The following is an 18,185-nucleotide window of genomic DNA, read 5'->3' on the forward strand; positions in this document are numbered from 1 at the left end:
GATTTGGCCCGTAAAATGTCTTTCTTTTGCTGGAAAAAACAAAGTTGTTCCTTTTCCTGTTTCCACCCTCTCATGTTACACTCGCCAATTCTGTGTTGCTGACCTGCAGCACAATTGGATGTTTTGTGAGTGAGAAACATCACTTGTCTTTTCAGCTTTGTAGCATAGTGAACACATGGTAGACTAAAACATTGCACTTTGAAAAAATACTACTGTAGATTGAAACAAAGGATGAAACCCAATTGTACCACCTGCAAGTGTTGTAGCAAGCACTGCTCTCACTGGCCAAGGGATCAGTGGAAGAAACTGAAGTTAGAGTAGAGGGGTTGGTGCAGTGGGAAAGTTTCACCGATTGTTTGCATTGCGGATAACATATGATTCGTATTGATCATCTGCTATGGTAGGAGCATCTCACGGAAGTAACAAGGTTTCATAAAAGCTTGTTTATTAGGATGCTCCTGTTCAAATATGCAACTCATTTGTACTCACGAATATGTAGTTAAATTATGGCAATGAAACACTTTTTATTGTTACATCATGAATATTGCCAGCATTGAGAAATGCCTCGATGCACATTGACATGTGCTGACAGCTTCGGAAGGGAGCTGGACCTGTTGAAATGTAAAACTGTACTTACCTTGCTTTCCAACTCCCACAAGTTTCTTAAAAACGTCCGTTTTGATGGTGTATATGTAAAGAGATTTATTTTTATTGCTATGAATATATGAAATCTGCTAAATTCAAAGACGAGCAGTATTAAATTTGAATTTCCTGTATGATAAAAAATAATTAACAATCAGTACTTAAAACACTAACACAATGGCTTCTATGTTAAAATAATTACTTACATTAGCTTCTAGCGCCATTTTTCAGAACTTCCTTAGGATTTGTCTTCTGAATGTGAGCTGCAGGTACATTTTTAGACCACAAAAATTGGAAAAAAAGGTCAGCTTCCATTTCGATAACCATTCCTGTAACCCCCATGGTCTTCACTTGCCTGTCCCCTTTCCTGTTGATGTTCAAGCTATCAATGCACCCACTAGTGTTTTTCCCCTCCTCTGCTTCTCTCCTTTTCCACTCCCACCTCCACCCCTCAAACTCTTGATTAACAGCCCCCATCTGTCCCCATCACATCCCTACCTGCTTCCACAAGCAGCACTATGCCTTCCCCAACTCCTACCCTGATATCCCTCCCTCTCCCCACCCCAGCCTCTTGCCTTACCCCCACCAACCACAGATGGCGTCTCTTGCAGCCGCTGTATACAGTTTGGCCTCTGTGGCTGGAGAAAGCAGCTCATGTGTTTGTGAATTGTGCTTGGGTTAATGTGTGTGCGTTTTCTAATTTGGAAGAAGGCCTTTTTCCCTGAAAACTCAAATGCATAGCAGTCTACTCAATGTCTCTTCTGTATGGTATAAGGGGCATTCAAAAAGAAATGAGCCGGAGGCATAATTACAGAAACCAGTACCTGTATGTTAGAAATATTGACCCTGGCTGTTGAGACATTTGTCCTACTGTGACACAAGGCAGTGAATGGCTGTCTCATAAAATTCCCAGGGCTGCAATGTTAACTAGTTCTACACGTACAGCTAGACGTCGTCGTCCGAGTTGAATCGTTTGCCCCTCAGAGCCTTTTCAAGGGGACCAAAAATTCATTCCTTCTGATTCACTTCCTGCAGCACGGGACAACAGTGAGTGCCCAGCATTACTCACAAGCCTCAACCACCCTTCACCAAGCGATCAAGTCAAAACGACCAGGCAGTCTTACCCATGGGGTCATTCAGCTACACGATAATGTAAAGCCTCATACGGCCAATATAGTCACGGCACTCCTGCAGAAATTCAAATGGGAGTTCTCGGTCACCTTCCATACAGTCCGGACCTCTCTCCCTGTGATTATGCCATTTTTGGTCCACTTAAAAAGGCTTTGAGGGGCAAACGATTCAACTTGGACAACGACGTCCAGCTGTACGTGCAGAACTGGTTAACATCGCAGCCCTAGGAATTTTATGAGACCGCCATTCACTGCCTTGTGTCACAGTGGGACAAGTGTCTCAACATCCAGGGTCAATACTTCTAAAATGCATTTACTGGTTTCTGTAATTATGCCTCCGGCTCATTTCTTTTTGAACACCTCTTACAAGACTCATTAATTATTTTTATGGTTGCAACTCCATTTGAGCGTTTAACTTTGAACATTACGTTGCTGAGCTTCCCTGTGGCAATACCTGGTACCAATGTTTTTTTTCCTATACTTATACATTGAAATAAGTACTTGATCATTCAGTTTAAAAAATTTGGGTTGTGACTGTTGCTAAAGTTCGGCTTGTTGATGCATGAATGGCTTAAAAATGGGCTTTAATGTACAGTGCAGTCTGCAACGTAGTTTCTCTGCTGGAGATGTGCATAATTTGTAGTAGCCCGGTGCTGAGAGAGGAAGATCAATAAAGCACTCTCTTTATTGTCTGTTGAACGTGCTTCATCATGTGTGACTTGAAAATCCAGACAAGTAAGTATTATTAAATGACCTGTGTTCTGACGCATGTGGCCAAGATAAATATTGTTGAGGCAGAGCTGAATGCTGTTTTTGACACAAGTGGCAAGCCAGCATCTTTTCAGTGTCTTTGTCAATATTTTTCCAGTAGCAATGCTCTCTAGTAATGTGTTTGGTATGAACTAATCACCAACATTTTTAATGGTTACTTCGTAGGTACTGTCGAAAATGATGTCTAAATGAAACAGAATAAACAGCACACATTTGAGTCCAGTAACAAAGAAAACTGCAGCACACTACCCGCAGTGAGCACAAATGACATTCTGCAACTTATTGTAGCTCAGAAACAAAAAATAGCGGGATTAGGTGTAATTTCTCTGTATCTATTGAAGAAATCGAAACATGAACTAATGAAACTACTAGTTCATCTGATAAACTGTGTTCTCAAAGACACATTCCCTGACAAGTTGAGACTGCCTGTAGCTAAACCAATACACAAAATGGGGAAAACAAAGCACATACAGAACTACAGACCCATTGCCCTAATGTCAGCTTTCACCAAACTGATAGAGAAAATAATATATATATATATGTGCGTGTGTGCGAGTGTATACCTGTCCTTTTTTCCCCCTAAGGTAAGTCTTTCCGCTCCCGGGATTGGAATGACTCCTTACCCTCTCCTTTAAAACCCACTTCCTTTCGTCTTCCCCTCTCCTTACCTCTTTCCTGATGAGGCAACAGTTTGTTGCGAAAGCTTGAATTTTGTGTGTGTGTCTATCGGTGTTTGTTTGTGTGTCTATCGACCTGCCAGCGCTTTTGTTCGGTAAGTCACCTCATCTTTGTTTTTATATATAATTTTTCCCACGTGGAATGTTTCCTTCCATTATATATATATATATATATATATATATATATATATATAATGGAAGGAAACATTCCACGTGGGAAAAATGCTGGTCTTTAAATATGTCTGCTTGTGTCTGTATGTGTGGATGGATATGTGTGTGTGTGCGAGTGTATACCTGTCCTTTTTTCCCCCTAAGGTAAGTCTTTCCGCTCCCGGGATTGGAATGACTCCTTACCCTCTCCCTTAAAACCCACTTCCTTTCGTCTTCCCCTCTCCTTCCCTCTTTCCTGATGAGGCAACAGTTTGTTGCGAAAGCTTGAATTTTGTGTGTGTGTTTGTGTTTGTTTGTGTGTCTATCGACCTGCCAGCGCTTATATATATATATATATATATATATATATATATATATATATAGACACACACACTCCTGGAAATGGAAAAAAGAACACATTGACACCGGTGTGTCAGACCCACCATACTTGCTCCGGACACTGCGAGAGGGCTGTACAAGCAATGATCACACGCACGGCACAGCGGACACACCAGGAACCGCGGTGTTGGCCGTCGAATGGCGCTAGCTGCGCAGCATTTGTGCACCGCCGCCGTCAGTGTCAGCCAGTTTGCCGTGGCATACGGAGCTCCATCGCAGTCTTTAACACTGGTAGCACGCCGCGACGGCGTGGACGTGAACCGTATGTGCAGTTGACGGACTTTGAGCGAGGGCGTATAGTGGGCATGCGGGAGGCCGGGTGGACGTACCGCCGAATTGCTCAACACGTGGGGCGTGAGGTCTCCACAGTACATCGATGTTGTCGCCAGTGGTCGGCGGAAGGTGCACGTGCCCGTCGACCTGGGACCGGACCACAGTGACGCACGGATGCACACCAAGACCGTAGGATCCTACGCAGTGCCGTAGGGGACCGCACCGCCACTTCCCAGCAAATTAGGGACACTGTTGCTCCTGGGGTATCGGCGAGGACCATTCGCAACCGTCTCCATGAAGCTGGGCTACGGTTCCGCACACCGTTAGGCCGTCTTCCGCTCACGCCCCAACATCGTGCAGCCCGCCTCCAGTGGTGTCGCGACAGGCGTGAATGGAGGGACGAATGGAGACGTGTCGTCTTCAGCGATGAGAGTCGCTTCTGCCTTGGTGCCAATGATGGTCGTATGCGTGTTTGGCGCCGTGCAGGTGAGCGCCACAATCAGGACTGCATACGACCGAGGCACACAGGGCCAACACCCGGCATCATGGTGTGGGGAGCGATCTCCTACACTGGCCGTACACCACTGGTGATCGTCGAGGGGACACTGAATAGTGCACGGTACATCCAAACCGTCATCGAACCCATCGTTCTACCATTCCTAGACCGGCAGGGGAACTTGCTGTTCCAACAGGACAACGCACGTCCGCATGTATCCCGTGCCACCCGACGTGCTCTAGAAGGTGTAAGTCAACTACCCTGGCCAGCAAGATCTCCGGATCTGTCCCCCATTGAGCATGTTTGGGACTGGATGAAGCGTCGTCTCACGCGGTCTGCACGTCCAGCACGACCGCTGGTCCAACTGAGGTGCTAGGTGGAAATGGCATGGCAAGCCGTTCTACAGGACTACATCCAGCATCTCTACGATCGTCTCCATGGGAGAATAGCAGCCTGCATTGCTGCGAAAGGTGGATATACACTGTACTAGTGCCGACATTGTGCATGCTCTGTTGCCTGTGTCTATGTGCCTGTGGTTCTGTCAGTGCGATCATGTGATGTATCTGACCCCAGGAATGTGTCAATAAAGTTTCCCCTTCCTGGGACAATGAATTCACGGTGTTCTTATTTCAATTTCCAGGAGTGTATATGAATCGAAGAACATTACAATGATGCTGACATATTAAGTGATTTCCAGCATGGTTTCAGAAGAGGTTGAAGTACCATCTTAGCAGCAATACAATTTGTCCATCATGTATTTGAAAAAATAAATGAAAAATCCCAAACAGCAGGAGTATTCCTGGACCTCTGAAGGGCTTTTGATAGAGTGCATTGTGGCGTGCTCTTATCAAAAGTTGCAAAGAGTGGTGTCTCTGGAAAACTATTGCAATTGCTAGAAACGTATTTGAAGAGTAGACAGCAGGGCACGGATATTACATACACTAATGGAGAAATACTGGAGAGGAGAAGGTCAAATATAAGAAATATACATTTTGGTGTTCCTCAGGGCTCTATTTTTGGCCCAGTCCTATTCAAATGTGATTTCCCAAGTTCTCTTGACAATAAGCAATTGATCACTATGTATGCAGACAGTGAGCCCAGTCTAGTTGAGGAGATACATAACTTTGTTGAAAAGGCAAGAATTCACTTTGAAAGAGACAACCTAAAGTAAAAATAGAAAAAACTAATATTGTTCATTTTAAACCAAATGGCACAAACAGACAAAATACTGTGATTGATGAAATTCTACCAAAAGTGTGTACAGAGCTTCCAAAAACCTGTACAGATTGTAAATTCTTTGGTTTATGCATATATGATTGACTTTCATGGAAGCAGCAAGCTGATTATGTCTGTAAAAAAAAATAACACCCAGTCTGTATCTATTAAGAAGATTATTGCCATATCTTAGTTCTGAAACTCTAAGGACTGTATATTACAGATTAGTATACCATTTCTTGTCTTATGGAATAGTACTGTGGGGTGGGACATGCCTAACTAATATGAAAAGAGTCTTCATAATACAGAAGCGAGCCTTGAGGATCATAATAGCAAAAGTAAAACCAGGAACTTCTTGCAAACTCCTACAATATTTATGCCACGTATATACTAGAAACTATAATGCTATTGAAAGAAGACTTGAAGATCACAAAAAGAAACATGGATATTCACAACTCTGAAACAAGACATAGAAAAGACTTTCATACGGTTAACAGAAGATTAACTTTAACAGGGAAAAGTTGCTATGTGAAAGGGGCTGTTTATAATAACTTGTTACCAAATGAATCTAAGATATTGACAGGGGATACTTTTAAAAAGCAAATCAAGCAGTGGCTTGTCCAAAAATGCCATTATAACTTGAATTTATCATGAATTATAATGTAATAAGAAATAATGTAAACTAAAAAAAATTGTAATTGTAAAAACTTTGTACTTAGTTGAAAATGCACATGTATGTAAAATTACATGTTACGAGCAATAAATTGAAATTGAAGCTATGTCCCAATGGCAAGGATCTAGCGTGTGTAACACCTTAGATTTAAGTGGTGTGGAATTGCCCCTCATACTGTACATGATTCCGAATGTACCAGGATGACACCTTTGTAACTATAAGTGCATGCCTCATATTTCAGGAAGATTTAATCTCTAGCTGATTAAGAAACTTCTTATTACTAGATGACTCTATTTGAGTATACTTATCTTGGACAAAACAGGATCTTTAGGTAAATGTTTGGCAGTTAAATATGTGTTTCTGGGAAGTTTTTCACAGTGTCTTGCCTATTGATATGTGTTGAAAAACAGATGTCACCTGGTTAGTTGAACTTGTTATCTTGCCCTGTTGGCAGACGTGAAAGCAGATTTGGGTTTGTATGTTGTGCTGTAGACCTTAACGTAATTTCATAGTCGCAATTCGACCGAGATAGCACCCAATGCTTCAAATGTTTTGTTTCCCTTGTAGAAACAGTATTGTTCAATCCAAAAATAGCCTTAAGGGTTTGTGGTCTGTGAGGAGGATAAATTGGCATCCATAAATATAGTCCTTGACTGCAAATGTAATCGTGAAAGCATCCTTCTCAATCTGACTGTAATTTCTTCGTGCCACTGTCAGAGTCTTTAGAACGAAAACAATTGTTTGGTCAAAACCATGATGGTGATATGAAAGAACAGCACCTATATTGTAGTCTGTAGCATTTTCAGCAAGTGTGAGCCTATTGTTCAAATGATATATTGTAAGACATTTTGCATCAAACAAACATGGTTTTAATTTGTTAAATGCATGTTGGCATTAACTGTTCAAGTTCCATTTGATGCCTTTATGTAACAAGTTGTGCAGTGGTTTGCTGATGGAAACTGCATGAGGATAAACCTTTCCATAATTATTTATTTGTCCTAATATAGCATGTAATTGCTTTGACGTCATTGAGAGCCAGAAGGTTGTTAATGGTGTCAGTATTTTACGGCAGTGGCACTGGTTTAATGCCGTGTGCAGACAGTATATGTCCCAAGTAGTGCACTTCACGTTGAAAGAAGATGTGCATGTCTTTGTAGCATATCAGATTTGCGGCTTTAGAATTTTGAAAACAAATTCCAGATTCTGTAAGAATTCCCCTGGATTTGTGCCTGAGACAATCATGTCATCTAGGCACTTCAAGGTGTTCGGAGCTCTCTACATTAATTGTTCTAAATACAGTTAGAATACACTTGGTGCCCTGGCTGTTCCAAAGGGTAACTTTTGTAGTAGAGACAAAATGTAGTATTTATCACCATAAATGTCCATATGTCTTTGTTCAGATGTATTTGCAAGTGTGCTACTTCAAGATTCAGTTTGGCAAAGTACACACCACCAGCTAATTTTTAAATCAGTTGTATTGGCTTGAGAATAGGTTATGAGTCACTAATAGATTGAAGTTTAACCATTACTTTGAAATTTCTGCAGATGTTTAGTGGGCTATTTGGTTTCTGTACAACAACACTCAGCATTGCCCATTGGCTACTGGTTACACAGTGTGTCCCAGTTCCCATAGGACTGTGGCTATGAAAAATAAAACTCATGAATTACGTTCACAAAATTGTTGTATTTATCCGAAATAGTTCCTTCCTGAATCAGTACAAAGCTGAAATCATTGTAAGAGTCTTTTGAAACAGTCATTGTAATCCTTTTTTGACATTGCGTTTAGCACTGCAGTACAGTTTTCTTGGATCTCCTTAACTGCATTTTCAGTCCCATTTGGACATGTACTCTCATTCAACTAGAAATGTCACATTCGACCAGTCTACAACCAACAGAGTGAACATCGAAGTCTACCTAGAACAGTTCCAACCAATATCCCAAAAGGATCCTCTTCCCCCTTCTCTTCCTCAGATCCAACCTCTCCAAGCATTCTGGAAACTCTTCACTTCCAGCGTAGCTTTTCAATCCTTCCTCAAAAATATCACCAAAATCCCAAATTTTACCCTTGTTGAGTTCCAAGCTAACCTTGAGCTGAAGGCGAAACACCCTATCATCATCTTCCCTCCAGGTGAAGGTTCCACTACTGTTGTATTTGACTGTGTGGTGTTTGTGACAGTTGGGTATTGTCAGTTCTTGGCCACCTGGACATACAAAATTGCTCCTAATGACCCCATTCCATCCATACGACTTGACTGCAGAAAATGTTTGAAACACTAGACCCCACATAATTTTTAGTTTCTTTTTGTCCATTCAATAAGTGGATCACTCACATTCTGGGGACTTAGTACATGCCCTTCCAGTTTAATCTTCCCCAACCTATACCTTGCTCCTCTCCAAGGAAAGAACTAATAGTTCAAAGAGCTAGGATAGTGTCTGTACTTCTACATGTGTCCATTGGCAGTACTGAACATTCTCCTCTTGAGGGATAAGTGCTGACCAGGATTTCTCACTCATAATTTTTGTAGTTTTCTCAAATGAATTTTCCTTGTGACACAATTCAACATTATGTGTGTATTGCCCATAGAATTACAGGAAGTCAGAATGCCTGGCCAATGCTTATTTTCAGGAGACAAAATTCTAAATAATGCTGATAGTGACATATAAAAGTAGAAAAAATTATTTTCCCTTGATAAATGTTAGTTCCTTCCTCAGGGATAAAAAAAGGTATGGATTGGATAAGGTTTAAGAGGACCATACATTGAGAAGGACTTATCTGATGTGAGGATGAGTGGAGGAAGGGAAAGATGAAGGTGGAGATGGTGCAGCAAGTACAGGATCGAAGATAGTACCAGAATGAATTATTCAGTAAATAAATAAAGCAATGCTATCCTAAAAATGAAAGGAAGATGGGAGTATGTTACTGAAGGTCAAGTCGAGGTGGGTGAAAGGTTATGAGGATGTGTTGAAGAGTGAGTTCCAGTTTCGGGAGTTAGGGGAGACATAAAAACTTTGTTTTAGGATCCTAATGGCCCATGTTGTATACCTGGGTCACAGGTCTCTTGAGTCACAACATAGCACACTTCACTTATGGTTACTGCGTGTTTCAAAGGCACACAGATCTGTTTCCATTCCTGCACTTGTGCAGTTTATTGGTGGTCTTCCTATATAAAAACATACAGTGAACATATGAGTAAGCTTTAGCGAGTTGGTGCATGGGGGAGGTTTTACAGTGGGAGCAATTGCAAAGATAGGAAACTTGGAGCAGGGGTGATAGTCGGGGAATGTCATACAGTTTGACAAGGATGTTATGGTTTTTAGGAGGACAACAGAAGATTGGTGTAGATTGGAGCCATTCTTATTTCCATAGCAGTCCTCCTGATGTATTTGAAAGTAGTTGTGGATAAGGATGGAGGTGTTTAAAGTGACAATAGATTGTTTTAGAGACACTTGCAGGTTGTCATTGGAAGAGGTAGCTGTCTAAGACTGACAGCTATGAGTATATAGGATATTTTGTAGAGTGAGGTTGCATGAAAGTGACTAGGAGAGTTCCAGATCGGTGGGTGGAGGGTGGGAATGGATTTGGGACATTAGGAATAATGGGAACGAACTGTGGGAAATGATCCCTGTGAGGATAAGGATAAAAAAGATCATGTGGACTGGAAATGTGATCCAAGGGATGTACACCCACTTGTAGATGAAGACAAAAGATCTATGACATTGTAGGTTCAGTGATTGAGAGCACACATGAGAAGATACATGGCAAGTGCGAACGTTCTGTCTGTACTAGTATTCTAGTTTCACACTAAAGGAGGTGGTAATGTTGTACATAACAATTTCCACTCTCTGTATCACTTACATCACTTATGCTCTTGCCTTCATGGCAACCCTTTATCATTAACATCATGTATGCCTTCTTGAGTGTGAAGTTAAAACACTAGTACAGGCTGATTGTTTCCACTTGTCTGGCATTTTTTCATGCATGCTTTCAATCGTTGAAACCTACACTGTCCAATATCTTTTATCTCCGCCTTCAAACGTATGTGCCTTCCTTGGAACACATTTAAGGCCATATGTGCATATGACACTTTTTCAGCTCCTTATACTCTAAGGGATCATTTCCTGCAGTTTGCCCTCATTTAACAAAATGACACACATTAGAAACAAGTAAAATTATGAGAAGTGAACACGCTGTCTTGTGCACTGAAAACAGAAATTCGTCTTTCAGCAGGTGCTAACAGGAAACCTTAAGAAAATGAAGCTACTGAACGTTGTCTAAAGAAATATGACACACAAGAACAGTGGAGAAAAATTCACAAGATAATTTAACTTTATGTATTTTTTAATATTGTTAATAAATGCGAAACACACACAGACCTACAGAATTGCAATGCTGTAAAATCTGTTAATGTTGTTTTCATTGCAGGTGTCACCTCCCACTTTTGTATATTGGACTTGAAAATGGCCTTACAAACAATGTTAGGCTAGCCGATAAATTTCTGAAGCAAGCTGCAGAAATTGCTGAGGGAGATCCATTTGTTTTACATGAAATGGGTACAATTGCCTATCAGAATCAAGAGTGAGTACATAGTGATTTCTGGATTTTTTGAATAAGAAATGGAGCTATAAGTCACACTTCCATGATTTAGTGAGTTTACTTATTTCCAAGTGCCAATATTGTGTGTCTGGAGCTTATTCTTCTGACTGGTTCTTCCAGCTATGCAGCAGCAGAACAACATTTCACTGCAGCTTTGGAAAGAATTAAGGTAGTAAATGGAGAACTTATTCCTTCACGATGGGAGCCACTGTATAATAATCTGGGACATACATACCGGAAACTCCGCAAGTATGAGGAAGCGCTTCGCATGCATCAAGAGGTTGGTGATGTCCAGATAATATTTCTGTTTCTGTCATTTGAGGAAAAAAGGGTTCTTCCTACTCGTGTTAAATATGGTAAAAATGTGAATAATTCTGAAGCAGTATGAGCACTGATGTGTATTATGTTGTGGAAGCGAAGATGTTTTAGCGTTAAGTTAAAAATATCTGTCTGAAATTGGGTGATTGTTTTATATCAAGAGGCTTACTGTTCAAAACAAAAGTACTGGATAGCTAATGCTTGCTGCATCCATAACATTACGTTGTCCCATCATAAGATTAGTGCTGAAAATTCCCAATTTTACGTTTTCTGCTAGTAATGTTTACCTTGTTTCTATGTTCTTACTTGACGTCTTGCTGGACGTCGTCCTGTTTTCTTCCTATTGACATTTGACGTGACTGAATGAGTTATAAGTAACACAAAAGACAGTTCGCGCACGGGTGGTGATGGAGTTAAGGGAATATTTTAGGCCGCTGTGGAGAGGGGAGAAATGAGAGAGGAAATACTGATATAATCCACAGTCAGCTTTGCCTGCACAACTTGCAGCACTTAGCTTCACTGTACAATTATGATAGAACTACTGTTCGGTTGTGGCAGCAATGGAAAAACAGAATAGTTGATGCAAAGTACTCCAGAGTGGACCAATATGTGACAGAGAGGCCCAGATGCCACCTTTTCTTGTGCATATATTTCTGATAATGTACTGTACTCGCCAACAATATTGATTGTGAGCCTTTTAAATTCGAATCCTTGAGTCTCAAAAAATACACTTGATCAGAATCAAGAAAATGTTGGCCACTTCTGGCTAGTGATCTCTTATTGAGTAGAGACTTGTTACATTACCCAAAAGCCAGTACAGCCACGACACGACACTAACACTTGTAAAATGAGCTCTCCTATTGCGTTGTACTTTCCTTTTACATTACGGTATGTAAAGTGAAGAATGTGCTTTTGAAATTTCCATCTCTGAGTACTGACATTTTGTGTAATTTATAGTACTCAGTAGAACAGTGTACATGTGGTGTTTTGCATAGAGATATGTTTTTAGACCTGCATGAGATTCTTTTCTCCTCCCATCAGAGCTCGTCCCTACTGCCACTTTCCTGTCTTCGTGTTCTACGATTCTGACATTAGTGCATATGACCTTATTTGTTTTTGCATCCTAAAACAAAACAAGGCACTTCGTACCAGACAGACCCACTTTTTTTTGCTCACTATGTAACAAGTTTACAGACATTAACCTACGAAACATTCAAAATTCCTAAAGTATTGATGGCAACTGACATAACCAAATTGCAAATCCATAAACAAACAAGAAAGAAATTTCAAACTTTTACATCATATAATAGCCCTTTTAGGAAAAAAAGTGGGTTTTGCCACTAGCAATAGCGTAGGGCACGTAACTGAAAAGGCCATCACTTTTGTGAATGATGTACAAGGTAATTGAGCCACTTCCCAACACACTACTACACCTTAAAACATGCAGTTTTGAGGGTTCTTTAATTTTATGTTCACCTTGAATACAGCAAAAGTTTATAGCCTACAGGCTGAAATAAACTGAAAACTGCTAAATTACAACATCTGAGATATTTGTAACATCATGGTGACATCATGCTAATGCAGTGGCTTCTAGCCTATAGAGTGATAAACAGCAAGCTTACTTGGCAGCTTGTTCCAAAGTATGACTGATGTTATCGGTGTATAGCAAATGGAGTGACAGCAGATTCCACTTACGTTTAATTTATATAGGTATACCTCGTATGCCCTTCACTACCATGCATTAATTTTACTTACAGTAGTTCTACTTGGAGCCTGTCTACACAATACTCATTGTACTGTGCCTATAATGACTGCTGCCAACATGGCTACTCCATTTGCTAAGTGCAGAACCACAATTAACAGATTGTGTTCAGTGAACAGTCATGTGATGGCTTGTTTGTCTTTGTTTCCGTCCTCAGTTGTGTTTATTGCATTGTGATGGCGGACAGATTGTTATAAATCTAATTGATTGCTGGGATGGAGCAACATTGAAATCACAGCAGGCTTAACTTTATTTCATATTTATCAGTATAAATCAGTACCACATGTGGAGGGAAACTTATGTGTATATTTGTGCATTTCTGAAATCTGCTGTGTTTACACTACAGCAGGCGATGAGTTAGAAGTGCAAACTACGTGCATTGATAATACTGCAGAACACTCCACTTTGACCACTCAGCTTGGGTTGAGTAGACTTCACACTACTTTCTGCAGTCACAATGTCATTAACTGGCTTTCGACTATCAACTGTCCTGAGCATCTGTGAACGTCACCTACGTGAGCTGTGTGCATTTCGATTATTCATTTACTTTGTAGTGTGTGTGCGCCCCAGTATGCGGCTTCAAAGCAAGGCCACAATGAAAATCTATCACAAACACGTCACCCTCATCATTAAATGTCCGTTAATAACACCGCAATGATACAAGGCTTGAAAAAATATTAGGATAACCAAAACTTGAGATAAAAGTCATATGATTAAACATTGGCATAATGGATATTGTCGTGGTTTATGGAGTGAAAGGATGTAGGCTCGCATCCTGCAATTTTTTTTATTTTTTTTTTATTTTTTTCCTTCCCATCTTAGCATTATTAACACAGTCTGGGAGTTTGTTGTGAATGTAGTACAAGTATATTTTAATTTAACATTTCCGTCTGATTAGAGAATGAAGGATAAAATAAATATTTACGTATTTATTTCAAAATGTGTTGTGGTTAGGCATGAACCTAAGAGAACAGCCTTACATTGCTGCCTGTGAAATGAGCAATAATAAAATTCATATTCTTCCTTGTCAGAAATACTTTGGTGTGTGTTTCTGAGTGTCTGGCGATTTCTAAGTGTGGGGTTAGGCAGGAACCTAAGAGGACAGCTCAAATTGCTGTGAGGGAAACAGTGAGCAATAACATTCATATTTTTCCTTGTTACAAATATTTTGCATGTTGCACAGCCACAAACACTTTAAGAGTTCTCGCTACAGCTGTGAGATTCTCCTTTGACTAACACGTCTCTAAACATCATCTTGGCACTGTAGGGGTTGACAAATAGCCTAGTTTCTGGTTGCCTTCAAAGCACCACTACTTCACGGCTACGTTCATTCCTGCAAGAAGTAATGTGAAATGTAATCAATCCACTCAGCACAATGAACGAGGAAAAGTTTACAAGCAATACACTAGAGGTCACTGCGCTCGCATCATTAGAGTATGCTGCACTGCCACTGGCTACAGAAGGAAAACACCCACCGCCACATGTTAGATTCCAGTGCCTTTCAATTTACTTCACAGTTTTCAGTTTAATTCACAATGTTCATCAATTTTTACTTTTTTATGGGTGAGCACGAAGGAAAGACCTCTCAAAACAGAGTGTTTCGACATATAATTTGTGGTCGTAGCTTGTCGGAAAATCGCTTGATTACATTATAATCAGATTGCAATTTCAATTTTGTGACTAGTTTTTACTTGGTGTTACACATCTGTGATTTTTTAAGAACTGATGAACTTCATTACCACAAATTATTGTATAGGTATTGTATTTACGTTTAATTTCCTTCACTTATACAGATTTTATACAGTGTAGTGGAGAGGATTATGATTTTTAGTTATAAATGCCAATTACACGTGTTTTTGCTTCTAACCTTCTAGCTTGTTGATTGCAGATCTGCCAAGACTCGCATACTAGATCTTCTAGTCTTCCATATTGATTCCCATTTCTCCTTCTGTCACATCATAAGACAAATCATCCTGCTTGTAGGTGCCTTCAGTGTACTTTTTTGACCTGTCCACTCTCTTCTCTGTGCCTAACAGTGGAATTTCCATTGCACAATTAGTGCTGTGCCCTTGCTTTTAATTTCACTGGAAGTTGTTTTGACTTTTCTGTGTACTGAATTAGTCTTTCCAAAGAGCATTTCTTTACACATTTTCTTTCAGTCATTTTGCCAAGGCTTCCTTGCTTTTACTATTTATTTCATTCTTAAGTTACTTATAATGCTGTAATCCTGTCTTTCCCAAAATATTTCTATACTACTTTTTTCATTGTTCAATTGAAGTATTTCTTCCGTAACCAAAGGTTTCTTCATGGTTACCTTTTTCATACCTATGTTTGCCTGTTCAACTTCTTTGATTGCACTTTTTAGAGATGTTCAGTCCTCTTCAACAAACTGCCAATTGTGTTATTCATTATCACAGTATATACAGTGTTAGAGAACATAAAATGCATTTCCTCATTCCTCAGTACTTCAGTTTCCACTTATTTTTACATTGGTTCTTCTGGACAATTCTCTTAAACTTTGGCCTACTCTTCATCACTAGTATATAATTGTGATCTAATTCTATATCTGTTCCTGGATATACCTGTTCCAACATCTGACTTAGGAATCTTTGTCTGACCATGGTGTAATCCAACTGAAATTTTCAAACCTCTCCCTGCCGTTTCTAAGTATACCTTCTCCTCTTGTGATACTTGAAGAGTAAGTGTATTCCCTATTAGTACCTGAAATCTATTGCAGAACTCTTTCTCCTCTCTCATTGCTACTGTCAAGCCACATATTTCTATAACTCGGTCTTTTGTTCTGCATCTGAGGACGAGGTGGAGATTTTAGTGTCCCCTGAGGACCTGGATCTCACAGACACCTCATCCACAATGGCAATGGATACAAATACTCAACCAGTGACTGCAGGTGATGCTGAGGCGTAACCTGCCTCCTTGGTCACTACATGCCTTCCCCGATTGTGGAAAGCATCATCATCTAGTGGAACTGCAGTGATTTTTTCTCCCAACTGGCTGAGTTATGACAGCTTTTAAGTGTTAGACCTGCTTTTTGCATTGCCCTCCAAGAAACCTGGTTTCCCACAATGCGGTCTCCCGCCCTTTGTGGCTATTGAGGTACTACAAAAACTGTATTACATGTGACAGACTGTCAGGTGGAGTTTGTATCTTTGTCCTTACCTCTGTTTGTAGCAAACCTGTGCCCCTTCAAACACCTTAAGAAGCTTTGGCTGTCTGGGGGAGGATAACACAGGACATTACCATCTGTAGCATCTACCTCCCTCCAGATGGTAACACACTGCTCCACGTATTGGCTGCACTAATTTCCAACTCCCCCCACCTTTTCTACTTCTAGGTGATTTTAACGTCCATAACCCTTTGTGGATTGGAACCCAGGTTACTGGCTGTGGTAAAGATGTCGAGGACATACTAACTCAACTCGACCTTTGCCTCCTAAATACAGGTGCCCCCACACATTTCAGTGTGGCGCATGGCACATACTCAGCCATTGATCTCTCTGTTTGCAGTCCTGGCCTTCTCCCGTCTATCACTGGATAGTCTTGTGTGGTAGTGACCACGTTCTACTCCTCCTGTCCCTGCCTCAGTGTCCCTCATTTAGACACTTGCCCCGATGGGCTCTTCCCAAGGCTGACTGGGATGCTTTCACCTCTGCTACCACTGTGTAATCTGTTGCATGGCAACATCAATGAGATGATCCACACCATCACTACTACCATTGTTGCCTCAGCTGAATGGGCAATCCCCTTGTTTCTCAGATTGTCCCCGGTGGAAGTCAGTGCCTTGATGGTCACTGGAAATAGCTGCGGCCATTAGCGACTGTGTAGGCGGCTCCCCCAGCATCATAAGTGCCACCTGTCCCTGGAGGATCTCATTGCCTTCTAATGGCTATGTGCCTATGTCTTCCTACTCATCAGACAATGGAAGTAGGGCTGTTGGGAGCACTTCGTCTTAACCATTGGAACATGAACCTCTCCTCCCCAGCTTTGAACCAATCTCTAATGACTTTACGGCTATCAGGCACTCTGCGGGTGTACCTGGCATTTCTACACATGGGGCTGTATCTGCTGATCCAGACGTAATCGCAGAGCGTTTTGCTGAGCATTATGCTCGCACCCCTGCATCTGATAATTACTGCCCCACCTTTTGTCACCTCAAACAGTGGGTGGAACAACAACACCTATCTTATGCTCCGTGCCATGCTGAGCCGTATAATTCTCCTTTCAATGAATGGGAATTTCTCAGTGACCTTGTCGACTGTACTGACACATCCCTTGGCCCAGACCGCACCCATTCCCAAATGCTTAAATATCTGTCAGCAGCTTAGCAGCACCACCTCCTTGCTGTCTTCAACTGCGTCTGGAATGACGGTGGGAAAGTATCATTGTTCCAATGCTAAAGCCTGGTAAGAATCCACTAGCTGTTGACATCGTCCTATCAGCCTCTCCAACATTCTGTGCAAGCTGCTCGAGCGTATGGTGAGCTGGCCATTGTGTTGGCTGCCTGAGTCTCGGGGGCCTCTGGCTTCGTGCCAGAGCAGTTATCGTCAAGGGCACTCAACCCTCAACAACTTGATCCACCTGGAATCTGCCATTCAGTCAGCTTTTTCATGGCAACAACACCTTATTGCCCTCTTTTTTGACCTGACGAAGGCCTACGATACCACTTGGCAACACCACATCCTTGCTACTCTGCATGGGCGGGGTCTCCGGGGCCTGCTGTTGATTTTTATACAGAACTTTCTGTTGCTCCACACTTTCAGAGTTCGCATCGGAGCTTCCCACAGTGTGCCCTGTATACAAGAGAATGGGATCCCGCAGGGCTCTGTCAGGAGTGTCCTATTCCTTTTAATTGCCATTAGTGGTCTTGTGTTAGCAGTAGGGTCCTCAGTATCTCTCCTCCTATATGCTGACAATTTTTGTATTCCCTTCTGCTCCTCTTCTATTGTTGTGACTGAACGCTGTCTGCAGGGAGCTGTATAGAAGGTGCAGTCGTGGGCCTTTACTCATGATTCTCAGTTATCAGCTGCCAAGACCTGCATCGTGCACTTCTGTTGTCATTGTACTGTCC

General features: G+C 41.3%; 1 protein-coding gene across 2 annotated transcripts in view; it reads left to right on the forward strand.

Moving 5' to 3' along the window:
* Positions 1-18,185, forward strand: part of LOC124795056 (cell division cycle protein 16 homolog) — a 212,744-nt gene that overhangs the window by 159,001 nt on the left and 35,558 nt on the right. For both annotated transcript variants that reach the window (XM_047258852.1, XM_047258853.1), the window contains exons 9-10: positions 10,850-11,002; positions 11,141-11,300. In XM_047258852.1, the coding sequence (XP_047114808.1) occupies positions 10,850-11,002; positions 11,141-11,300 (313 nt within the window). The remainder of the gene's footprint in view (positions 1-10,849; positions 11,003-11,140; positions 11,301-18,185) is intronic.

Source organism: Schistocerca piceifrons, chromosome 4, assembly GCF_021461385.2.
Source record: "Schistocerca piceifrons isolate TAMUIC-IGC-003096 chromosome 4, iqSchPice1.1, whole genome shotgun sequence".
NCBI classification, from domain to species: Eukaryota; Metazoa; Arthropoda; class Insecta; order Orthoptera; family Acrididae; genus Schistocerca; species Schistocerca piceifrons.